This window comes from Panthera uncia (genome assembly GCF_023721935.1).
Source record: "Panthera uncia isolate 11264 chromosome C1 unlocalized genomic scaffold, Puncia_PCG_1.0 HiC_scaffold_4, whole genome shotgun sequence".
Lineage (NCBI taxonomy): Eukaryota > Metazoa > Chordata > Mammalia > Carnivora > Felidae > Panthera > Panthera uncia.
Genome location: NW_026057585.1, coordinates 50564663 through 50591668, shown reverse-complemented (window position 1 = coordinate 50591668; position 27006 = coordinate 50564663). Strand labels below are relative to the sequence as shown.

General features: G+C 38.1%; 2 protein-coding genes across 10 annotated transcripts in view; both read left to right on the top strand.

Moving 5' to 3' along the window:
- SGIP1 (SH3GL interacting endocytic adaptor 1) overlaps positions 1 to 4266 on the top strand; it is a 203056-nt gene extending 198790 nt beyond the window's left edge. For all 9 annotated transcript variants that reach the window (XM_049618508.1, XM_049618509.1, XM_049618512.1 and 6 more), the window contains 4 exons: positions 1001 to 1203; positions 2384 to 2448; positions 3026 to 3190; positions 4226 to 4266. In XM_049618508.1, the coding sequence (XP_049474465.1) occupies positions 1001 to 1203; positions 2384 to 2448; positions 3026 to 3190; positions 4226 to 4248 (456 nt within the window). In that variant the 3' untranslated portion in view covers positions 4249 to 4266. The remainder of the gene's footprint in view (positions 1 to 1000; positions 1204 to 2383; positions 2449 to 3025; positions 3191 to 4225) is intronic.
- A 9125-nt stretch (positions 4267 to 13391) lies between these two features.
- Positions 13392 to 27006, top strand: part of DYNLT5 (dynein light chain Tctex-type family member 5) — a 30246-nt gene continuing 16631 nt past the window's right edge. Inside the window, exons 1-2 of the mRNA XM_049618529.1 lie at positions 13392 to 13576; positions 15519 to 15640. Coding sequence (XP_049474486.1) covers positions 15522 to 15640 — 119 coding nt within the window. The 5' untranslated portion in view covers positions 13392 to 13576; positions 15519 to 15521. The remainder of the gene's footprint in view (positions 13577 to 15518; positions 15641 to 27006) is intronic.

The window sequence follows — 27006 nt, the reverse complement described above, 5'->3', positions numbered from 1 at the left end:
TGGGCTCTGCTTGGGATTCTCTGCCTCCCTCTCTCTGCCCCACACCAGCTCACACACACACACTCTCTCTCTCTAAATAAACTTAAAAACAAAAACAACTGCAAGGGCATAGACGTCACCCACACAGACCCTGCAGTATATGTATGTGTGCTGGTTAAAGAAGTCTCCTAGAGTACCATCACAGTGAACAATCGAGACATAATAACATTGTGAACTCACTGTGGACCCAGAAATCAAGTTGGTATTTTTGTCTTTAGATAAGACAATATTGTTGGTTCTGCAAATGTGGCTTTTCCTTGGTCAAATTCATCGTTGATTCTAGCTAGAATTGACAGGAGACGGTAGAATGTACCCATTCTAATTAGAGGACCTGGGTTCAAGTCCTCACTCTGGCAGATCCCAAAGGAGTAATGATACTCTGCTTTGTCTAACTCGCTGGTATGTTGTGAAGAGAAAGTACGAGAGTATCAGCAGGTAATCTGTGTGAAAACACTAATGCTTTTACTAAGTGCTAGGCACTATGCTGACTGTTTCACATAAAATATCTTCGATTTCCCTGACAACTCTAGGGGTGGATATTATTATTATAATTCCCCTTTGGCAGATGAAGAAATAACTAAGGCTCAGAGAGGTTTAGTGACTGGTCCAAGATCTGCTTGTAAGTAACAGTCAGAACTCAGATCCAAGACTAACTCCTTGGCCTCAGCTCCTAACCAGCTCCTAAACACCTCCCTAACTGACCTAAAGTGCATTGTAAACTCTAAAGTGCTATGGAGATTTTATGTTTTTAACCTATAACAATTTACCTGTAGCACCCATCTCTCTTTCACAGGGCACCCTTCACAGTGATAATTTATTGAGGGCTCATTTGTAAACAGCACTGACAACATTGTGACATTTTATAGCTAAGAGTATCCCCATGGGAGATAGTCAGAGCTTCTAGCTTTGTCTCAGATTAGTGGTCAAGTCTTAAATATTCTCTTTGCTATCGTTTGGCAAGGTGTCTGCCCAGGGCATTCAGTCCACACCCCTGAACCTGGCAGTGAACTGGCGGTGTGAGCCAGCAAGCACTGACCTGCGCATAGATTACAAATACAATACGGATGCAATGACAACTGCGGTGGCCCTCAACAACGTGCAGTTCCTGGTCCCCATAGATGGAGGGGTAACCAAGCTCCAGGCCGTTCTCCCACCAGCAGTCTGGTAAGGAGACCCCAGTCCCCTTCCTCTTTACCAATGGGCTCTTTCTGGGCAAAGGGATCACAGACTTCTTAGCATTTGTGTTTCCTACAGGAGGAGATCACAGCAGGCCTATGTGTCAGGGTTCAGAGCAGGAAAGAGCAACCATTCTGTTCTGTTATTTTAAGCAGAAAATGATTTAACACAGGGATTCAGATGCTCACACGATGGTGGAAGTGCTAGAGGAATAAGCTTTAGGCTGGATCTCCAAGAATGTTTCCCAGAACACTGCAGAACTGGCCTGCCAGGGAAGCTGCTACCTCAGCCACAACCACGAAGCATAGATACCAGGAAGCTGCCCATGGAGCCATTGAATTCAAGAACTCACTGCTGCCATGTTGATCCAAGGATAAGAAAGTTCCTACCGGCACTGCCTTAACTACTCAACACTCACAGAACTGGAGCCTGGGCTGTATGGAGCACTTTGTTAGAAGATCCCCACATCTCAGTTGGGTTACTGGCCAGCAGAAAACAGCCACGAAAGTGGCAGGAGAATGGCCTCTGCCTCCCTTCTATCCTCCAAATCTCAAGCAGTGCATGTAATTGGTAGACCCTAACATGCATCTAGGACCCTAACTACAGGGGTGTCTAAGAAATGTAGGGTTTTGTTTTATAGCCTTCTGAGCTATAAAAAGACACCACTAGAGAAGGTATGGGAACAGATACTGAATAGACACTGCGTACCGATAGCAGTTGTTAAAAAGAACTTGTTCTCTTAGAAAAAATTACTCTAGTTTTTCCATGTGATTCTTAGAAGCAAAAAGGAGAACATTAAAAAGAAAGTCAGCCATATGATAGCTCCAACTTAAGTTACCTGAATTAATTGGTTAACATTTCTCATCTGTGTTTTCAGTAGCTGTGTCAAATAACTGCCTGTCTTCTACATGTTTTCCTATCTGACAGTGTTGTGGCTAGTTACAATAAGGAACAGAAAAAAGAGAGAATTATAGATGGATGGATAGATGGATGCATGGATGGATGGATGGATGCATAGATAGGTACGTAGGTAGATAGATAAAGCATAAATTGTAGTTAACATTTTCAAGATTCATTTTTTTAAGTTAGCCTTATCTAGAAAAAATATGGCATCCATTAGACAAAAACCTTTGCCTATGCAAAAGCCTTTTACCTATTTTATTTTTAGGAATGCTGAACAACAGAGAATATTGTGGAAGATTCCTGATATTTCTCAGAAGTCAGAAAATGGAGGTAATGTCATTGTAGGCTTATTTTAATTAATATTTAAGGCTGAAATAATTTTCAGGTATTAGAAAACTATTAGCAAAAATACACTTAGATTGAAAACAAGCAAAATATTTCACCTCACTTTGGTATATACTTATTTCAACCAATAAAAGCAAATAATTCCTGCATGAATCCTCTACTTCCCCTTTTCTGTCCACCCCCACATCAAACAGACTATTCTTCAGAGAAGAGCTTTTCATGAGACATGTTTTCATTTTGTATCAGATCTCAACTCTCTGCTAGTTTAGGTATTTCTTACTTTCTTGTGATATTAATCATAGCTTGGAAAATACATTGCCTTCCAAGTATCATGCTCCCAAATTTTGGAGTACCGTTTGTCTGAGTTACACTTTCATCAGTGTTCAAAAAGGAGTTCCTCATAATATTTCATGATAAATTTCATTCATTACCATTTTGTCACTGAAACATATACCATTGTCTAGTAAGTTAGATTGTGTATGTTAACTTTTGAATACAATTTCCAAAACTATATCCATCATGTTGTGTTGACTGTTACCTTGTAATGATACTCTTTTCTTAGGGGTGGGTTCTTTATTGGCAAGATTTCAGTTATCTGAAGGCCCAAGCAAACCTTCCCCATTGGTTGTGCAGTTTACAAGTGAAGGAAGCACCCTTTCTGGTTGTGACATTGAACTTGTTGGAGCAGGGTATCGGTTTTCACTTATCAAGAAAAGATTTGCTGCAGGTAAGTGGGTATCCTGTGAGTTTCATTTGCAAAAATAGTGTTGCCATAGCTACTCTTTCTTAAGAAGGAATAGTGTCTGATTTGCTCATCTTCTTTCTTTTCCTCTTCCCCACTCCCAATCCCCATTTCTCATCCCAGTTAGAAAGCAAACCAATTATAGAATGAGGTAAAAATGGGATAATAAACTGGAAATCAGAAATTAGAAAGGCCCTGACTATTTATCATGCCTCTGGTTCTGTTTCTTATGCAGGGATGACCAGTCATTCCCATTATATACATGTATACACTACGGTTAATGGAGTAAATCCTACTTTTACATATATATATATATATATATATATATACGGGCAAACAAAAAATATATATATATATATGCAAACAAAATAAATGCTATTTGCCTTTGAATTTACCTCTTAACTGAAAACTTTTTCTCCAACAGGACTTCATAGGTTTTAGACTTGTTAGGCATAGCTGAGATCTGAGAAGATCTTTCACTTTAATATAAGTACCCTTAAAGAATCTAGGCCAGGTATCAGCAATGGTTGCCCATGAGCTGCAATGGCCGTGAGACAGGTTTTTGGCATATATAATAGTTGGTTGGCAAAGGAGTCCCCAATACTAGGGTGATTATACTTATCCATGACTTGCTGGGATAACAAGATATCAATGACTTGCTGGTTTTTATGCCTGCTATACTCGTGTAATTATCAGTTATAGCCCTTTCACTGTCAAAAAATGACCCAGGTTATATGGTTACTATTCTTGTAACAAGTTGGGTTCCCACATCCGGGAACAAATCCTCCACCCTATCCTAAAACCTAAACCTCTGCAAAGGATTCATTCGGAAATGTGAAAAGACAACTTGCTGGGCTGGGAAATTAAAAACTTAAAAAATTGCGCATATTTGATACTAGTATTGCTCTCCTCAAGATGCAGCGATTAGCTTCTAGTGGTAGGGCAGGAAGAATAAAAATGTTGCCCCCATATAATAATCACGTTATGGAAGGTAACCTGTTGATATGTTTTGTTTTGCAGGAAAATACTTGGCAGATAACTAATAAAATCATATGCAAGGATTTGGAGGATTCATATAATGGAGAACTGTTGTATGAGAAACAGGTTTTAATTTTGGTTTGATGAAAACAAACCAAAATCTGCACTTGGGATATATCTGCTGGAAATGTCAGTGACTTTCAGCAATGATTTCCCTCACACAATACCATGGTGACCAGTCTTACAGTATTTACTTCTAGGTGTAATATTGTTAATGGTTTTAAAATGTAATTATTGTATTTGTAAATTGTACTCATTCCAGTAAGGCAGTTAGACACTTGAGTTTTAGCATTTTACCATTCCTGAAATGGATGTAATTTCAACTGTGGTATGTAAATTTAATAGTAGTACTGTTGAATGGCACAATGCTTACAGAGGTAGATTGCATTTTGTCAATATATAAAATTTAAATATAATATTGATAGCTGTCATAAAGGGGGTGCCACATACAAAGAAAATTAAGTGGAACCAGGAAAAAAAAACACTTCCTTTTCTTCAATCCTTAGTATGTTTTACTCTAGTGCTAAATAAAAATTCTATCTTCAAATATTTAGTGGGTTAAATTCAGAAACTATTTCAGAAAAAAAAATTCTAAAGTTACAGCATATTCAAGAAAAGCATTAATTACCACTTTTTAAAAAGCTTTTTTTTCAAACTGCAAATTTCATAAAAATGCAAACTGTGTAAACAGGACCTCTTATTTTTATAACTTGTGTAAAAAGGGAAAGCAATTCATATTTAAAGTTTAAGTATATGAAATTCTAACCAAGAGTAGAGAAGATGTTCAAGTCTTAACCTTGCCCCCCTCTCTCTACAGTTTAGCAAATGTGGAGATTTGCTGAATAATATCAGACTAAAGCCAAAATTGTGATTTTAAAATTTCAAAACTTTCCATAGGTGAACTGGTTAACAGCTTTTGCACAATTACTCTGAACAGAGTCTCTCCCATCTAGCATGGAGAATGGTCACATATCTTTCTCTTTACCTACAGGAATCAAAACACTAAGATTGAAATCTCAGAAAAAAAAAATTTAGTTCCCTATTTAAGTCCAGAAGGAAAATTTTAATCATCATCATTTATATCATTTGGGAAGGAAAAAAAAAAAAAGCTTTATAAATGAGATTATGAGATTCTATCCACATTGTACAATAAATTTCCTTTTGGCTAAGATTCATCATATGTAACTATAAATCGTTGCCACTCTTAGGGAACCAGGAAGAGAGTTATCAAAAATTTATGTCATGATTTCATTGTTGCAAGGTGTGATTAAAACTGTAATTACTCAGTCTGGCCTCACACTGGGGGGATTCAGAATGGAGAAGCACTTCTTCAGGGGTGGGTCACAGTTGTAAAACCTCCCTCCTCTACCATCTGAAAATATAAAACTCCCTTTAAGTCATAGAGCTTTCTTTAAACATGAACCAATTCTTATTCTAAGTTACACTGTTAAATAACTGTAATTATTAAGCTGTTATATTTATCATTAGTTGATTAAGTTTTACATTCACTTATATTTGACAAAGAATCGTTAGCCCTTTAAATTTTAGAATCAAATTAAATTTTGTAAGTCTTACTTTTAAAAAGAGATTGTGACTGCAATTGTTTATAGTGGAACTTTTTAAATTAATATTTGTACTTCTCAATCAGTGCTTGCTACCAAGAGAATGTTCAAAAAGGTCTGTTTCACCTCAGAAGAATTCCTACTATCCAAACACTCTCAGTTGGCTCCCCAAATAGTCTGGTATTGAAGTTCTTTGAACAAATTATTAATATACTCATTTTAAGTAAAGATACTCAATTTGATTTTGAAACCAAAATAGAAAATGCAAACTTTTCACTCCCATAAAACATAGGGAAAACTTCAAACACTGAAACCAATGGAGAATAAGCAGATAGTTGTAGGTAAGATAATTGAGAATTATCCAACATACAAATATAAAAATGCGTTTTTAAGTAATTCATGAGAAAACATATTGAATATTATGAGTACAAAGCATATTAAAAATGTGTAAATATTACTGGTTCTTATGTCTTGCTCTTTATATTTTATTTTATATAGTTCTAGCGTGAATTAGTAATTAAGCACAAGGGTTTTCTTTCAGAGTAATTTTGTTGATATTGTAAAAAATATAATTTAAAACATAGATTACAATAATTTCTAACATTATTCAAATGTTTCCAGGAACTAAATTTAAAACTATGGAGATCTCTTATGATCCCTTAATTAGGCTTTGTGAAACAGAATGGAAGTCATTGGCTTCATAATTATTAAACTTTCAATAACCAGAACCTCATTAGAGAATACATCCCTTCTCCTTTCAGAAAATAGGTCAAAGAATAACACAATAAACTCATATCAGGGATTTAGATTCTGGTGGGCTTTTTTTCAAACTTATAGTTTATACCTGTTATACGTGTATCTATAGTACTGTACAATAGGAATTCACATTAGGAAAAATAATCCTAGACAATGCAAGAGTCTCTGCTATTGAAAAAAAACAACAACAACATTAAGTCAGGTTCATTATCAATTCCTAAAATTAAACAAAATGGGCAAGTATATAGTAATATTTTCAATACCAGGGGTTAAAATAAAAAGCAAGAGTTCTCATTAACCAGAACACCATTTCCTGAGATTTATGATTTTAAAAGTTTCTGTTCTAACAAGATAGAAAGTATGAATGATATTGCTTTATTTTGACAACATGGAAAGTATGTTTTTCTTTTTAAAATAAATTCCATATTTTCTTGATATTTTTAAAATAAATTCTTATTAAGAATTAGTCTGAATTTTACCATAGTTGGAATTTATAATTCCTAAGAATTAAATTTTTAATTATTTTTAGAGCTCTGTTCTTCTCTACACTTACAGCCAAACTGAAAAGTCACTGTATGGTATTTGGGAACATATTTAACCTATAGAGAAAGAATGTCGACATTTCAAATGGTTTTCAGTAAATAGAGATGCTTTATTTTTGTTTTTATGTATTTTTACTCAATCTTAATCTGCAAAGTGTTTGAGGCAATAATTTTACACATTGTCATTTCTAAATCTTCTTTAAAGAAACCTGGTAACTACATTAACTCTACCACTAACTCCTGCTGTGTGATGTTGGACAAATCACTACCCTTCTCAGTTTCTCATCCTTAGAATGAAGGATTGGGATTGCCAGTGATTTTCAAGCTTTTCTTAACAGCAGGACTTTTTTCTACTAAAGTTGCACATGGAATTCTGTTAGACAAAACAGTTCAAAGCCATGAATGAGTTCCTTCAGCAGTTTAAATCTGTGCCCCCCCCCAACCAACACTATTTAAACACCATCATAACGTATCAACAATCTATAAAATTTTTCCCGCCTCTGAAGTTCCATGATTCTACTAGACTCAGATGGATCCACTTGGGGGGGTTCATAAGAAAACTTGTACAATCACAGTGATTGACTGATGTATAATAAAAATTTATACTTACTGGAGTGCTTACCATATACCAGTCAATATAGATATTAGCTCATTTAATCCTTATATCAACCCAAATGTTGTAGGTACTCTTTTTAATTCCTATTTTACAAATGATGACATTGAGGCTTAGATTAATTAATTTGCCCAAAGTGACACTGAAGCTGGAAGTAACCCAGTTATCTTGACTGCAGAGGGAGCCGCTGGCCAGTTTTGCTTGTTCATTCTGGGAAATAAATTCTACATATTCCATTTGAATCCCAAGGTTAAAAGGTGCTATGAAAAATTAGTATCAAAATATGGGTAATTGTAATAGCAAAATTGTTGGAAAAGAGTATGTTTCTCAAATTATGACTTTTGGACTGTTTGCATTAACATTCATTTAAAGGACAATGATTTTGGCTCAGTCACCACCACATCCCCAGAGCTTAGAAGATAGTAGCACATCAATAAGTTTACATTGAATGAATAAATCTCTAGGGATACTATTTAGTAATATGTATTTTGACAAGCACCCAAATTTTGAGAATCACTGCCCTAATAGGTCTCTGAGGTCCTTCTTAGTTATGACATTTTATCAGATTTTAGACATTAACTGTAAGTCAAATATCACTTTTCTAGTGAGCTTATTTTTTCACTCAGTCCATTTAACTTTCTCCAATCTTAAAAAAAAAAAAAAAAAAGATTCAGGGCTTTTTCTAGAGTTGCTTAGAGTTCTCCTGTTATGCTATCTCTGTGTCAAAGTGGCTTGAAATTCATTCTCTCATTTTCATATTTCTGTCCTTTTCATCAATGTCTTAAAAGACTAAGAGAAACTGTAGGGAGACTGCAAGTTCTCACTCATTGCAAATACAAAGTCCTAATAAATGTCTTCCTCCTTGCAAGAGACACTCAGACAGATATGTAACTTGTGAGTTGACCCTATTTATTTTGTACGTCTTTGAACTGGATGCTGTATAAGCATGGACTGGTGTCATTCTATAGGAGTTGCACCAATCATTTTTATTTTTCCTTTATTTTTTTTCCGAAATAACCACGCTGTCAATTAAATTTGAATGACACAGTAATATGTGCAGATATCTACTAAGAAGATGAGTTGTGGAGTTTGCTATTTTTTTTAAGCCTTCTTTTTCCTTAGATTATGCATTCAGCAAAATCCCATTCAGTTTAAAAATATTCATTTTGCTACATGGTTTTTTGACCAGCAATTTTTTTCAATGCAAGTATAATTTTGTTATGATATCAAAAGGTGGGTGATCTCTAAATATTGCTTCAAAAGTTAATATAAGTAAAAATGATGTTTCCTTGAAATAAGTCAAATTAAATTGTTGATACAAATGGACAAATCAATCTATGTTACATTGATTAAAGAGTGTTCCGATGATCCCCCCCTCCCCACTACCTTTTACTATGTGCACTTCTGTCTTGAGGCTTTATTGGATTTTCCTGCTTCTTTTGTGGGTTTTTTTTTCCATTTAGCAAACAGCATCTAAATGCCATTCCCTCACTCATGAATTAAACATGGACGCCATTACATTATATTTTGTGCATGGAGTGTATGGAGGAAAAATGAGGTAGGAGTCCTATATTTAAATCTCCAAATATTAAAAAACAAACAACAACAAACGAAAACCCACTAGCTTTTCTTTATGTCATTGCTTTGATGTTCTGTCGTCTTCTGTAGGCTAGAGTTGCAATTTTAGTATCTAATTCAAACTGAAATATTCTTCTTGAAGGAATGTCAAATTTTCGGGTCTATTAAGGTGATCATGGTCATACCTCTTCATTATCCCTCATGTTTAATATCTGATTTCTATCTTCAATGAGTATTCTTGTGAGAGAAAGGCACCTCCTTATTGACATTCACCATAAGTATAATAATTTATTCTCCACGTATAACTTCTAAAGTTATTTTTCCTTTGACTTATAGTATTTTTGATTGTCTCCTTCTATCCCTAGGATAGTAGATTGCTTGTTCTAAATACATCTTTAAGCTTATAAGAACAGATGTTTCAATGAGAAGCAAATATATTTTTATGTGTCACTTAATGCCTGAAAGAAAAATAAGTAATGGAAACTTCTACTGCATTCACCTATATTCCAGTATTTTCCAAATTGTGTCCCGGTCTACTGGTTCTGACAAATGTTCACAGTGGCCTGCGAATACATGATCCTATGCCATAGTCCCCACCCCTCGGACATTGATAATAAAGGTCAGTGTTTTAATGAAGCTTAAGAAAGTTATTAAATCACAAGAACACTTTTTTTTTCCCAAACACACCTTGAAGAAACTTGAGAAAAGTTTTTTTTTTTAACACCAGCTTACATATCCTTCAAGGACTGCAAATAATACAACCAGGAATGTTTTGAAAGGATGCTTCTGGGTCTTTGAAAAATCCCTACCATTTCAAATCAATTAGTATTTATTTTAAGTTTCATTAGTATATCTTAGTGAATTTAACTTTATCCCCTAAAATATTCAAAATAAAACAATGAAGTTGTTTTAGTATATTAATTTTTTAAGTATCATGTTTAAGGTCTGTACTAATGACCAGCACATCAGGCTGCCATCTGTTGAAAACAATCCAAATTCTTTACAGAGTGGAACTACTGCTAATGGACAACCTTTGATAATATTTTATTAAACAGCTTTAAGAAATTGAATCATGATATCTCAACACTGACAGCATTTTTACATAATCTTGTTAGAAACTATATAAAAACGTTTTTTTAAATGAGAGGGATACATTATTTAGCAAGGATTTTGCAGAACTGTACACTCTATTAGTAAGCATTTTCCAGTTCTTTTTTTGCTATGCTTTATTTTGAAATCAATTGTTTTTACTCAAAATCAGCAAAATTCCTTTAAAAAAATTCCTGGACAAACCGATTCAGAATAAAGCTGAAATCACTTTACACTTCTATAAATATAGCTCAATTTTTAATTCATTCAGAGTTTGTGAATCAGCTTGATAGATGACAAGCCATTTATCATTTTAAAATATTACATCGAATGAGTGTATCATGTGAATGTTAATTCCATCTCATTTGTTCAGCTGTATATTACTTCATTGACATTTTCTCCACCTTTTGTCTTTTTTTGGCAAAACTAATGCTTAGTGTTATTCATACATACATCATTACTTTAAACTATTTTAAATAATACACCAAATAACTATCGCTGGGATCACTGTCCCAAGGTCCAAAGCCAGATTGTTTTCTTTTCCTTGTGAGAGGTGATAGGATGATAATTCTTATAGCTGTGTTGGTTTTGCTGGTCAGTATTGAATTCTTGCTTTGTTCAATGGATGTGCATGAAAGAGATTGGCTCCTGTCTGATCTGTCTGTTTCTCTCTCAATTTAAGAGAGTTGGAAAATTGCTGTTGAATACATTTTCTGGAAAAAGCCAAGTGTTGGTATGATGATATGCTAATCTTATCTATGAGTACAGCTTCACTACAGGCTAAGCAGTCATTTATAGAGCTGGCTTTTTTTTAACTGTTTGAATATTGTTGGGTTTCAATATACAATTTTTTTTTAATTTTTCACTTTCCGTACGAAAAAAAATCTATGAATGAAATGATCAGATTTTAATGTTCATGCCTACTAAGTGTCATCCATTTTTTTTTTTACTTTAACAATAAGAGAGATTAGGAAAAGAATGTCAGAAATTTTCCTGTGTTTCTAAATGTAATAAAATTCAGTCAGTTGTCTTTCTTAAGGAAAATGCTGTTCGTATATACTTGAATTTCAGTTGGTGGTAGCCTTTATTTAGAATTCCCCCCATGATCTTTATAGCAACAGTAAGCTGAATTTCTTTATGACCTGTATGGAGTATATAATTTCACAAAATTCCTTGAGCATAAAATATTTATAAAAGACATTGTGGATTAAAATACTCAAGTATATTTTTAAAATCTTGTTAAAAAGTTGATGCCTGGCTCTTTTTCCTACGTGTTGTAATTCAACAGAGAGTACTTTTATTCCCATAGACGTTACTGCTTTGTCTATGATGAAAGCTTTACTGCTTCTGCGCTGTGCTCAAGAAGAGAAACAGCAAAAGAAGCAAGGGCTGGCTGCAGCAAAGCTCGCTGTTGAGCAATGGTGACGTGAATGTGTAGTACTGATTTATTGAAGATAATCATGAGAACATTTTAACGTTACTTGCCTTATGAGTTAGAAAAGGTGTGGATATCATTTTTTTTGTAAATAATGATTTTTACAAATGTTTTTTCTGTCATAATTTTCCCGATCACCCATTTCACAAATCCTGAATATGCAATTATTTATCATGACACATTACTGCAACAAGGGTTCCCGTTTCAGAACAAAGTTTAATTATACATGAGATCAAGATGAAATATCTGAGTAAGTTGTTATTTACATGTGATTTTTTTTTCTGAAAAATAAATGAAAACTCTAAAAATAAATTGAGTTGTGAACCTCTTTTATCAGCAGCCGCTTAAAATTTTATCACATTTCTGGAAACTGCTGTCGCATGTTTAGGGTGGGCAAAGCAGGCGAAAGGTTTGGCACAGTGCAAAAGTTTTAGAGTTGGACAAATCCAGCTCCGTGATTTAACTACAGACTTGAGCATGCTACTCAATGATTCTTCATTCTTGTCTTAAAAAAAAAAAAAAAAAAAAAATGGAGTTAATGTTCCTTTATCATGGGGCCAACGAACAGTTTAAATGAGATAATCTTTATCAGTCACCTAATAGTTCCTGCCTACTACATAGTAGACACTCAATAAACAATCCTTTCCTGTTCTTATTTGTCTATGAATAGGCATTGGGATGGAACCAGAACACTTTATTGATCTTTCTCTGGCTCTACGGTTATCCCAGTGTATTGCTATTGTAAGCTAATGCTGACTGCACTGAGCACTCAATCAAGGGACATGTGCCAAGCTAGTGACTTAGAGGCATTATTTTATTTCTATCTCCAGTGATTGTGCACTATGTAAGGTTCTTTCAAGGGTTTGGTTTGTTTGCTTTGGGTTGAGGGAAGGAGCCTGGAGTTAATTATTAAGGAAATTAAGGACGAAGGGCCTATTAGATACGGCAGGTGGCTCCTCAAGCCCAAACAGCCTCCATTTCAAAGCTTCTTAAACTTTAAGAGGTTGGGAAGAGAACTGTTAAGGAAAGTGAAGGAGCCGTATTTGCAAGGCACAGGAGATAAATCCATACGCTGCACGGCCCTGCGCATGTTATTTAAGATCTCAGAATCTCAATTTTCTCTATCTGTAAAAGGTTAACAACCTTCCCTTGACAGACTTGTTGGGACAACTAAATAAAACGGAAGCTGTTTTCCAAGTATCTGGTAAATATTAGCTCTCAACAAATTATCCCTCTGATGGCGTATCTGTACCTTGGAGCCTCAGGGATCTGGGGATCTGGGAAAGCGAAGGGGGGGCTCTACTTTCTCTTTGTGCCTCAGATTTCCTGCCCCAGGAAACCGCACTCCTGCCCCTGGCGTTCAGGGAAAAGGGACCTGGATGAGGGCTCCGTGGGCTGCTGCTTGGGTCCCAGAGGACCTCGCCGTAGGATGAACCGGTTCCCTCCAGCTCACAGCCACCCCGGGGCACAAACGGGCTCAGGGCGTCCTCCGCTGGGCAGAGACGATGAGATCCTTAATCCTTAGGGCAGCTCAGAGGACCACGCAGCTACTATGCCCCTCCCCGGGCGGGCAGAGGAGTCTGTTTGAGGAAGTCACCCTGGAGACCCGGCGCGGAGCACACGGGGAGTGCGCGGGCGGCCGCAGGCGGAGGGAGACGCGGGCGGCGGCGGCCTCGCCGTGCGCCGCAGGCTCCCGCAGTGGAGGAGAGGGAGGTCCAGGAGGGCCCTGGCGGAGCCGCGGCTCCAGCGCTGCTGTGGGTAAGCGCTCACTCTCCGTGGCGCCTGGGGGTGGGAGCGGAGAAGATAGAGCAGGTGGGAGGGTTGCCGAGGAGGGAGGGCCCTGTGGTAAGAAATGGCCTGTCTGCGCTGGCTTTGGCCTCCCTGAAGCCTACCCCTCCTCCCCACGACAAATGGGAGAAAGTGGCCCCAAATCACTGGAAGTAAGTCTTGGCCTTTCGTCCCCACCCCCTCCACCCCCCACCCCCCTTCGGACCTCCTGCATGTCTGAGCTTTAGGGTGATGCCTAGTACAGAGCTGGCCAGCTTGGTCTGCTCCTTGAGAGCGATGAGTCCTCTGCAGCACTGAGGCCCGGCAACACTGGGCGGCCACACCCTTGGGGACCTCTAGATCCCAACTCTGGAAACGAGTGAGCAGACCAAGGTCTATCTGTGTCGCTTTGGATCAGAACCTGAATGACCCACTTAATGAGGTTCAGTGTGCCCTACCACACGCATAGACACATGTAGGCACTCACAGTCATATACACAGACACACACAGACACTTATACACACAAGCATACACAGATGCCCACACTCACACACCGCACACACACAAGACGCACACCCACATTCAGTACACAGACACAGAGCACACAAAGGCTCACACACAGACACACAGGCACACACTCACTTGGGTGCACAGATAATCAATAGCTCATACACACAGGGGCACACACGGGTACACACAGGCATACACTTACACCCATGTACACCGACACTCATACACACAGCCTCACACACTCATGCCCACACAGGCACACACCCACAGAGGGATGCTCACGCTCATGCACACACTCACACAGGCACACAATCACACACACACCCCTCACTGCCTCCCTTCCAGCACACAATACTTCTGCCAAATCTGTGTGCCCTTTGCCTCTCTACTCTGCCGCTGATCACGCTGAGGTTTTTAGATTGTATACTTGTCTGCCCTACCCGCTCAACTGCCAGCTCCTTGAAAGCAGGGACTCTGTTTTAGTTCTTTTTAGTGTCTAGGACAGTGTCTCCTTATTAGGGCTCTCAGATTTACAGATTATAAAATAATTTAAATGACTATCTAAATTTCTATGTAGGCAATAGAGCAGTAGACCTACAGTCTAAATTCTGGGAATCCATTCCTACTGGCAGCTTTTTGACAAGCATTTGAGAAAAGGAAGTAGGTTTTCTAATAAAATACTTTGCTTAAGGTTAAGTTCTGTGTGCTGTTTACAAAGTAAATCTCTTTGGCTTGAAAAAAATACCCTTTGGGGAAGAAAATTTTAATTTTTAAAGTACTAACAACAGCAACACATATTACTTAGCCAACTTTTATCAGGATTAATTTGGGGGGGGAGGCAATAAAAAATACTGCTTTCTGACATGGAATATCTTTCTTCCACACAAGGGTATCATTTCTCAGTGACTTAACCTCTTCTGCTATTAAGCATTTAGCTGAAGCTTAATATCTGCTTATGTGAATTATACTATTGCACAGATAAAAGTTAGAGGAGTTATCATATTTCCAATTATACTGATCAGAATAACAACATGTACTCATTACTCTCAAGGAAAGTGCACATCCCCATTCAAAAATTGTAGAAGACTATTCTTTGTTTTTTGTAGTTTTTTAAAATATTTTTAACGTTTATTTATTTTTGAGACAGGGAGAGACAGCATGAATGGGGGAGGGTCAGAGAGAGAGGGAGACACAGAATCTGAAACAGGTTCCAGGCTCTGAGCTGTCAGCACAGAGCCTGACGCGGGGCTCAAACTCACGGACCATGAGATCATGACCTGAGCCAAAGTCGGATGCTTAACCAACTGAGCCACCAAGGCACCCCTATTCTGTGTTTTTTAATCTAGAATGAGTCTCTGTGTTATACTAACTAAAATGTTTTCAGATCTTCCATCTGCTATTTTACAAAGTTGCTTTCCATAGGCTATGATGATGTCAGACATTGCTAAAGACAGAATGGCTCATTCTGTGAAGAAAAGGGGAAGTATGTCTTCTCTAAGTGGTCAAGAATTCTGGCAGAAAGAACTTCACAGGTGCACCAAAAAGTGAGTAACTGAATGTCTAATAACCTAAGTTTGATTATTGAGTAAACCGATTCATAATGCTTATCAGAAGAAACAAATTCCTTTGGGACATAAAAAGAGAGAAAATGGGCAAGTACAACATTCGGGTCACCTTTTGGGGCTATATTTTACAAAAGAAAGAAAACAAGAGTGAGAAAATCTAAGTGATCTGTTGATTCCGGCAGCATCTTTTTACTATTTCAAGGAGCACCCCCAAAAAAATCATCTACTCAAAAGAAATGCCATATGCGATGTGGATAAGCTGCATCTTACATGTCTCTTAAATTCTTCTCAATATCATATCAATGAATAGATTTTGCATTTTACAATCTCTCTATATATAGGGTATATATACATATATATAATGCATTTATCATTGTTTTATACAAATTTCGTGATGTATTTTCAATAGTGTCCCTTTAAATGGCTGCATAATACTTTGTCTGTTTATAATTCTGGGCTAGTTAGCCATGCCCCAATTCTTGGGCATTTTAAGTCTGTTTCCACTTTTTTTTTTTCTTTTTCACTATATAATAAGTTTCTGCTTGTTTTCTTTCCAGAAGTATGATTAGTGGGTCAAAAGGTAATAAGTACATTTTTTGGCTCTTGATGCATATTGCATTTGCTCTCTTAAAAAGATTAATTAATTTTTAATACTTGCATGGCATTTCTTTTTGACTGCCATTGGGAAGAAAACAAAGCAAATTATCTGACGCAGAGGTCAATGAATTTATATAATAGACTTTCTTTCTTAACGATTTCTGTGGGATTGGAGGATGTGGTATAGAAATCCCCATGGTTTGGGCAGCAAGAGCTGGTGTGTTCTGTGGAGCAGAAACCAGAAAACCTGGAATAGATTTGCATTATATTTCTGAAATCAAATCTTTCCACTTTCAGAGTGTATTAATGTACTTATTTAAAAGTCTGCTTTCCAACCCTGATGTTTGTGGATTACAAATACAGCCTTTTTCACAGATAGGAGATGTAATGGAGTAGCAGTCTCACCTAATGTCAGAAGTAAAGCTGGGGGAAAAATTAACTTCAACAACTTTTGCTTCTGACCCTAAGCCCTTTTGGCTGCTAGTCCCAATTTAAGTGTAAGAGGTTTTTGTTCTTTTCAAATTTGTATTTACGTTCTAGTTAGTTACTATAGAGTGCGATATTGGTTTGAGAAATAGAATTCAGTGATTCATCACTTACATACAACACCCAGCACTCATCATAAACAAGTGCCCTCCTTAATGCCATCTAGCCCTCACCCATCTAGCCCATCCCCCACCCGCTTCCCTTCATAGCCCTCAGCTTGTTCTCTATCTTTAAGAATCTCTTATGGTTAGTGTAAGAGTTCTTTATAAAATTATTTTAAAATAACTGTTAGCTTAAATTCAACTTTTTTCAAGAAAATATTTATAATATAGGGCACCTGGGTGGGCGGCTCAGTCAGTTGAACATTCAACTTTGGCCCAGGTCATGATCTCACGGCTTGTGAGTTCAAGCCCTGCGTCGGGCTCTGTGCTGACAGCTCTGAGTCTGGAGCCTGCTTCGGATTCTGTGTCTCCCTCTCTCTCTCTGCTCCAACCCCACTCTCTCACTCTCAAAAATAAATAAGCCTTTAAAAAAAAGAAAATATTTATAATAGTCTAACATAAATCATGTTTCTGCAATTAAAAAAAAACCTGCTCTTATCTGAAGACTAAACTGTCATTCCTATTTGCATCTTTTTCATTTACATCTTCCCTTTCAAGGAAAATTAGAAAGTCATATAGAATCAGAACATGGCCAAATTTAAATAATTAGGGAGCGCTCTTTTCTAAGTTTATTTATTTATTTATTTGGGGGGGGGGAACCTGCACATGAGTGGGGGAGGGGGAGAGAGAGAAGGTGAGAGAATTCCAAGCAGGCTCCAGACTCCGAGCTGTCAGCACAGAGCCCCACAAAGGACTGGAGCTCACAAACACTGAGATCGTGACCTGAGTCAAAATCAGGAGCCCGTTACTTAACTGACCAAGCCACCCAGGTGCCCTTAGAGAGAGAGCATTCTTTTTTAATTGATGAAATATAAATACAAATCAAAAGTAACAAAAATACAGAAATCATATTTACCAACACAGTAGGGTAGATTTTTCACTAGCTATCATTTAATTGATAATTTTATTGATGTATTTCAAAGTTAGAAATTTGAACTCTCAAAACATTCAGGAAGGATCCTCTACTTTAATACTTTTTCCTTAAAAGTCAAATGACCAGCTTCCAAATACCTTTGCAAATGCAGAGGCCATTTGGGAGGCTGCATCCTGTGCTCTAACTCCTATTTACTCACTGAGACCAGACTACAAGTGATTTTCCTTTACAAAATGAGTCTTCACGTACTAGAAAAATTCGAAAGCTCAGTGGCTATCAAATGAAGACATTGTTTTGAATTTGCAGTTTTATGGGAAAGCACATACCTTTCATTTGAAAGTTATTTAAAAACAATTTTTGATTAAACTGATTTCAATAGTATAAAGCCTATCCTGAAATATGCTCATTTTTTATGTACATTACCTCATTTAATCTCCCCAGCATTAATCCCACCAGGTAGATCTTATTCTCACCATTTTACCATCAAATAACTGAGGCTTACAGGTCAAGAAATGATTTAATGACTAGGGTACAGTCCTAGATCATGAGTAAGGTATATAGGATCCACAGACCCTTGCCTGCTTGTCTAGCACTGTGTTCTCCACTATCCTGCTTGCATCCTACTCTCCAGTCATACTCAACTTCCACATTTATAATCCTTCAGTGCTCTGCCTTGCCTCCAGCCATTGCCACATGTTGCTTTCCCATGGGGTGCCCTTGTCTGAAATGCTCTTCTTACACTCTGGCTTCCTTCTCCTCCTCCTCGAGGAGTTAGCTCCACCTTCATCTTTCCAGGAAGCGCTCTCTAACTACTCAACTACAACCACTTCCACTTCCAGTGATTGGGTTGAGTTGGATGTTCTTCCTTTCTGCTCCTGTTGCTTTTCTCTTCTACATGCTACTGGATTTGGCTGTTTTCTTGTCTGTTGCTCTTGTTAGATTATGGACTTATTTGCCTTTATAGCAGTAAACACACTGATAAGGAGGGCAAAGAAGAGTAGGAAGTAGACCTACTTGGAAAGCTGCTTCTTGGGTGTGATGTAAGATCAGCATAGATTCAGCCTTCCATTCTTGGTTTCTCTGTCTACAGTCTTTTACAGTAGTAACTAATTCTTACCATTGATCTTTGGGCATAATGAATATCTGAAGTGCCTTCTGAATTGTGAAAGGAAGATTGAATTTATATTCACTATAATTATTGTTTTTTGGTTTTTTAAATCCATTTATTTTATTTTTTTTCAATATATGAAATTTATTGTCAAATTGGTTTCCATACAACACCCAGTGCTCATCCCAAAAGGTGCCCTCCTCAATACCCATCACCCACCCTTCCCTCCCTCCCACCCCCCATCAACCCTCAGTTTGTTCTCAGTTTTTAAGAGTCTCTTATGCTTTGGCTCTCTCCCTCTCTAACCTCTTTTTTTTTCCTTCCCCTCCCCCATGGGTTTCTGTTAAGTTTCTCAGAATCCACATAAGAGTGAAAACATATGGTATCTGTCTTTCTCTGTATGGCTTATTTCACTTAGCATCACACTCTCCAGTTCCATCCACATTGCTACAAAAGGCCATATTTCATTCTTTCTCATTACCACGTAGTACTCCATTGTGTATATAAACCACAATTTCTTTATCCATTCATCAGTTGATGGACATTTAGGCTCTTTCCATAATGTGGCTATTGTTGAAAGTGCTGCTATAAACATTGGGGTACAAGTGCCCCTATGCATCAGTACTCCTGTATCCCTTGGGTAAATTCCTAGCAGTGCTATTGCTGGGTCATAGGATAGGTCTATTTTTAATTTTTTGAGGAACCTCCACCCTCTTTTCCAGAGTGGCTGCACAAATTTGCATTCCCACCAACAGTGCAAGAGGGCTCCCGTTTCTCCACATCCTCTCCAGCATCTATAGTCTCCCGATTTGTTCATTTTGGCCACTCTGACTGGCGTGAGGTGATATCTGAGTGTGGTTTTGATTTGTATTTCCCTGATGAGGAACGATGTTGAACATCTTTTCATGTGCCTGTTGGCCATCCGGATGTCTTCTTTAGAAAGTGTCTATTCATGTTTTCTGCCCATTTCTTCACTGGGTTATTTGTTTTTCGGGTGTGGAGTTTGGTGAGCTCTTTATAGATTCTGGATACTGGCCCTTTGTCTGATACATCATTTACAAATATCTTTTCCCATTCCGTTGGTTTCCTTTTAGTTTTGTTGGTTGTTTCCTTTGCTGTGCAGAAGCTTTTTATCTTCATAAGGTCCCAGTAGTTCATTTTTGCTTTTAATTCCCTTGCCTTTGGGGATTGTTAACTGTTTTTAGGGCTGGATCTTTTTACTTAAATTATATTTCTTTGTAATGCAATTTTTATGTTTTATTTTTATTCTTCTAATGTTTATTTATTTTTGAGAGAGAGAGAAAGAGAGAGAGAGAGAGCAGGGGAGGGGCAAAGAGAGAGAGAGAGGGAGAGAATTCCAAGCAGGCCTCGCACTGTCAGCACAGAGCCCAGTGCAGGCCTCAATCCCATGAACCACGAGACCATGACCTGAGCCTAAATCAATAGTCAGATGCTTAGCTAACTGAGCCACACAAACATCCCTGTTTTATTTTTAAAAGAAGAAACATCTTAAGCTGACTCTTACTCTCCCAACATCATAACTGCTAGCATGTTGGCACAACTTCTTTGTATACCTATATAGTTGACATCACACTGCACCTGTAATTTTGAATCTTGTTTGTTTTTTTTCATTTAAATAATAAATAGTAATGAGGCTGATAAATAGCTAACGTTTAAGTCTCACAGAAGCTCTGCAGCAGTAGGTGACAAACTATGGCCCAAGCACCAGGTCCAACCTACCACTTGGTTTTGTATGGTTCCCCAGCGAAGTATGGTTTATACATGATTGAAAAAAAATTAATAATATTTTTTATCATGTGAAAATTATTAAAAGTGCAAATTTCAGTATCCACAAATAAACTTTTATTGGAACACAGCCACGCCTCTCCATGTAGGTGTTGTCTCTGGCTGCTTTCACACTATAGAGTGGAGTAGTTGTGATAGATACCATCAGACCCACGGAGCCAAAATATTTGTTAAATGGCATTTTACAGGACTGTTAGCCAACCCTGCTTTATAAGATAAATGTTATTATCATTCCCATTTTACAAATGAAGCAACAGGTGCTTAGAAATGTTAAGGTTCCAAAGCTACGGAATTAGCAAGTGGCAAAATGGGCTTTTGTGTACAGGCAAGTATTCTCATTCTCTGAAAATTGGCTATCTATGTGTAACTTACATTAATGAAACTCTTCTATTCATTCACCTGAACCTTCTGTTTCCCATCCGTGGTTAAGAGCAGGTATTGACAATGACATCTTTCTTGTTAGAAGTTCAGCCTTTGGCAGTCTTCAAACAGTATTTGAACAGATGGGCAACTCTCATGTTCTTAAAGTGGAAACAGAAGCCTGAGGTTAAGTTACTTTCCCAGGATAATGTGACATGATAGCCAGGATTATTTTCTCTGAGGCCGGTAGTTGGACTAGTAGGTCAGCCTAAAGCTGGGGACTAAAAAGTCTTTCTTTTGTCTCAAACCAAAATTACAGTGATGTCATGTTACAAGGACTTTGAGTATGGCTCTCTGATTAAACCCACTGGTGGCATCTAACACCCTGGTTAGGCCACACTATGTCCTTCCACTTATTCATTTATTCAAGGTTTACTGGGCTTCTACTCCGTGCCAATTATTGTGCCACATGTTAGGCATATAACAGTAACCAACTGTAGGGTTCTACCCTGGAGAAGGTCATTTTTCAAGTAAACTGAAAGGCCACCAGGTAATTTGTTTTTCTGAAAAAATGGAAAATGCTGCATTGATTACTTCACTGGAAATGAATATTTATTGACAAATGAGTACATTGTAGGCACTATGCTGGGTGGTGAACCCAGCATAGTGAGCCCAATAATCCTGCCTCTCGTGGAGTTTATAATCTGGTGGGATAGGTGGTGAACAAGTAATTTTAAGTGTGATGAATTTATTCTACAATTTCCACCTATACTACTGTGAGTTGCTTATGTGCAGTTAAAAATGATGTTGCCCGACCGGTTTCCTGATTTTGGTAAGTGCTGTTGCCATCTAAATAAAGTTAAAGCCCCCCAAAAGACCTGGATGAGATATAGCTCTCCCCCTCCAAAGAGAGAGAAGCTTGAGAAAACAGAAGTGTTCATATTCCTAAATTAAACCACAATAAAAACTAATATTACATTGTACTTGATAGATTATTAAACTGCTTCACATACAATACCCATATGATTCTCATGAAAATCCTGTGGGTTAACTAGAGAAGATACTTTTATGATCTCTAGTTATCTCATTTATTATCTTATTTCTCTCAGGAGCAGAGTTGAGTTGAAAATATTCCTCATTCCATAGCACATTGTCACACCAATGTGGGCGAGACCTCTGGTGTTTACCTGATTGTCCCCCTTCTTCCCCATCCACACTTCATTCTCAACTCTCAAAAGGCACCCATAGTACACACATCACTACATATGCTACAAAAATATACATATCTAAGTATTGTATTATATATATATATATGCATTTAATTTCTGTGTATTATGATGTTTTGACATTTAAATATTTATTTTGAGAGAGAGAAAGAGAGAGAGAGCAGGGAAAGGGCAGAGAGAGAGAAAAGAGACAGAGAGAACTCCAAGAAGGCTCGCACTGTCAGTTTAGAGCCCAACAAGTGGCTTGAACCCACGAACCGTGAGATCATGACCTGAGCAGAAATCAAGAGTTGGATGCTTAACAGACTGAGCCACCCAGGCATCCCATGATGTTTTGACATTTTAAAAAACCTTTCTGACTGGGGAGACACTGCCCTTCTCAGGTCTAACCAATTCTTAAAGATAGCCAAGGTCTCAGCAGGGAACATGCCTTAGACATACATGCAAACTATTCAACCCAGAGCCAGTTCCCCTCTATCTGACCTCTGACATCCAGCATTCAGTATTCCTCTGCCTTAATCAGCCTAGAGCCAAGTACCAGGCAACTAGGGATCCTTCTATAGCTTAGAGCTCATCGAAATTATTCAGACTAGCCAGTCTTGAACTGCTTTCCATGCCCAGTTTTGCCTTTCCCTCTGAAACCCCAATAAAGGGTCTAGCCCTGTCTCTTCCCTGCTTCTGTCCTCTGCATCTTGACACTCTGGTGGCACGGCACGGCATGTCTCTCATCTCTAGGACCTGTGAGTATAGTAAACTGTGTTTTCCTCTGTCTCCTTTTGTGCCACACCTGACTGACCACCTTATAAAAGAATACAAAACAAGCACTTACCAAAGATTTTGACTTACATAAATGGTGTTGCGCTATAAACCTCATTTTGTTTTCTAAATTTCATATATGTCATTCAGTATTTTATTTTTTAAATTTACTCATGTAACTGTGGTAGCTCTTTGCTTCTTACTACAGCATAGTAGTTCTTAATATGTATCCATCACATATGTTTGTACCCATCCCTCTATGGATGAGCATCCAGGTTGGCTTTCACATGCCATGTAGAACATCTTTGTACATAATCCTTCACTGGCACCTTTGTCAAAACTGCCCTGGGAATGTGATCCAGTATTAAGATACACCACAAAGTTGTAGTAAGTAAAAATGATAATAAACGCAGGAATAGAGAGATAGGTGCATGAACAGAGAAACAGACCAATGGAACACATAGAGAATTCAGAAATAGACCCATGAATATATGGAAGCATCATGTATGAGCAGTGAGGAAATTATGGATTTTTTGATAGATTGTGTTGGGAGAAAACTGGCTCAGTAGAGGAAGGAAAATGAGGTGGATTCTTCCCTTATACCATTTACATAGTGGATTCTACATGGAAGCCTGAAATGTGGAAATCGAGAAAGTGAAAAGAAGAAAGTATAGGAGAATATCTTTGTGTTCTGTGGGTAGGAAAAGATTTCTTAAATAAGATTCCAAAATGAAAAAACAAAACTATAAAAAAACAACTTGATAAACATAACTACAATAAAACTTAGTATATCTGTTCAATAAAAAATATAATAGACATAGTTAATAGGCCAGCAGAAGATACGTGTTTTTTTTTTAAATCATGCACATTGACAATAAAAAAATAGAGGAGATAAATAGCAGTTTGCAGAAGCTAAGCCCAAATGGCTAAGCAGAATATGAAGAGACACTCAAAAAACAGAATATAAAGAGATGCTCGAACTCCCTTAGCATGAGAAAAATGCAAATTAAAACAAGATACCATTTGCATCCATCTGAATCGCAAAATATAAGAAGGGAGACTGATAACCAAATGTTGGTATTTGCTGGGCAAATAAGAATAAAAACAAATATCCATTCAGCAAATAAAACAGTATTGAGAAAAAATAAGTATGTGCATACCTTATTCTCCCATACTTTGAGGAGACCGACACTTGGCATGGTAAAGTGACTTGCCAAATTATCACAACTCCCAGATGACAGGGCAAAGAATCTGTAGTTCTGTGACCTTAGAATTTAGAGACAACATGACAGTGTTTGTATTTGTTATACGGGCTGAATTGTGTGCTCCCCACACCAACTGCCCGATCCCTGCTGAACACATATGTTGAAGTCCTCATCTCCAGTGCTTCAAATGTGACCTTATTTGGTAACTGCGTCTTTAAAGAAGTAGTTAAATTTATTTTTTTGTGTTTATTTTTGAGAGAGAGAGAGAGAGAGAGATGGAGCACAAACAGGGGAGGGGCAGAGAGAGAGGGAGACACAGAATCTGAAGCAGGCTCCAGGCTCCGAGCTGTCAGCACAGAACCCAATGCAGAGCTCAAACTCATGAATCACAAGATCATGACCTGAACCAAAGTTGGACGCTTAACTGACTGAGCCACCCAGACGCCCCAAAAGAGGTAGTTAAATTTAAATGTGTTCATTAGGATATGTTGTAATCCAATATGACTGGTATCCTTCTACGAAAAGAAAATTTGGACACAGATACATGTAGGGGGAGAGGATGTGAAGATGGCTATCTACAAGCCAAGGACAGAATCCTGGAATAGACCCTTCCTTCCATGGCCTTTAGAAGGAACCAGTCCAGCTAACGCCTTGTTCTCAGACCTCCAGTCTCCAGAACTGAGATGATAAATTCCTGTGGTTCAAGCACCTAGTCTGTGAGGCTTTGTCATGGCATCCCTGGCTAACTAGTGCAGTATTTCTAAAGGAGTGAATGGAATAGTAGCAGCATAACCACGGAGGAAAATGGAGTGGCTCAGAGATCTGTTCTACACAGACTGGCTGGGGTCAAATTCCAGCTTGAACACTTAAGGTGCTTGTCTTGCATAAGTTATTAAACCCTCTTTTCCTCAGCTTCTTCTTCTATAAAATGGGTTAAAAATGGTAATTGTTGCTTTGGGGTGTGGTGAGAATTTAAAACAATATATGGAAACACCTAGAATGGTTCTTGGCACATCTAAAAACAGAGCGAGTATTAACTATTATTATCACATAGAACTTTGGAATCAAATGAGGCCTGTGTTTGAGTCCCAGATCTGCTTAACCAGCTACTATTTAATATTCTTTGAGTCTTAATATATCACCTATAAAATGAGAATAATAATGACTACAGAGTCATTTCGTGTATTCATTAAACACATTCTTGTTACCTGGGTCATGGCATTGTGCTAGGTGCTAAAGATACCACGGTGAACAAAACAGGCTGTCCCTGGGCTTGTGGTAGTGCTTTTGTCAAGATCATAATGACTCTCACGTTACTGATCCAGTCAGTGGTCAGTCCTCATCTTACTTGACCTCTCAATATTTGAGGCTGTCCACTGATCATTCCTTTCCCCTGGAAAAATGTCTTCACTTGGCTTCAGAACACACACTCTCCTGTTTTCTTTCTACCTGATGGGGCCACCTTGTCAGTATTCCTGCTCCCTGCACTTCTCCTAAGTTTCTTAATGTTGGATGCCTCAGAGAGCAGTCCTTTGCCCTCTTCTCTTATTCTGCAGTTATCCCCCCAGGAATCTCCTCCAGGATAGTCACTGAGACATGGTGCTATATGCCCAAATTTATATCTCCAGCCCTTAACGTGTCTCCCAAACCCCAGGCTCATATATCTAACTGCCTATTGACCTTTCACGTTAGTACATGGTAACCGCCTCAAACTCAGCATCCTCACAACTTAATTCTTTATCTAAATGTCCCCCTTCCCATTCACAGGAAATTCTGTTGAATCAACTTTGAAGATATATACAGAACCCAACTACTGACCACTACCCCCCACCACTACCATCTCAGTCTGAGTCACTGTGTTAGTCGGCTCAAGCTGCCATAACAAAATACCATGGATCAGGCAGCTTAAACAATAGATTTTTTTTTCACAGTTCTGGAGTCTGCAAGTCTGAACTTGGGATGCTAGCATGGTCAGGTTCTTGTGACTGACCTCTTCCTGGCTTGTAGAGGGATACCTTTTCTCTGCTTCTTCACATGGTGGAGAGAGAACCCTGGTGTCTCTTCCTCTTATGTAAGAACTCCAATATTTTTGACCCAGAGCCCTTATGACCTCACTTAACCTTAATAACCTCCTTAAAGGCAGTATCTCCAATACAGGCACACGAGGGGGCGGGGGGCTATTAAGTCTTCCACATATGAATTTTGGAGAGACACAGTTTAGTCCATAGAAGTTACAGTCATCTCTCACTTGGATTACTATACAAGCTTCCTGTCTGGCCTCCCTGTTTTTACACATGCCAACCTACAGCCTATTCTCAAAATAGCAGTTGGAGTGATCATTGTAAAATATAAAGTGGATCTTGCTGTTCCTCTGCTCAAAACTCTCTATAGGCTCCCGCTTGATCAGAGTAAAAGCCATGGTTTTACAATGGTGCACAAAGCTCTACATGATCTAGCTGCCTAAACCTTTGTAACCTCGTTTTCCACCCTCCTGCTTGCTCCCTCCACTTCAGCTACTCTGACCTTTATGCACTTCTTCAGAAATACCAGGCAGCCTCCTGTCTCAAACCCTGTGCATATACTTTTCTCTCTCCCTGACACACTTCCCCCAGATATCCACCCGGCTCCTTTCCTCACCTCCTTCAATCCTTTGCTAATGGAAGCCTATCTTGACTGTTCTATTTAAAATTGCAAACAGCACCCTCTCTTCCGTCTACTTTCAAGGCCCCTTAACTAAGCATTTTTTTTCGTTCCCCTGTAGCTTTT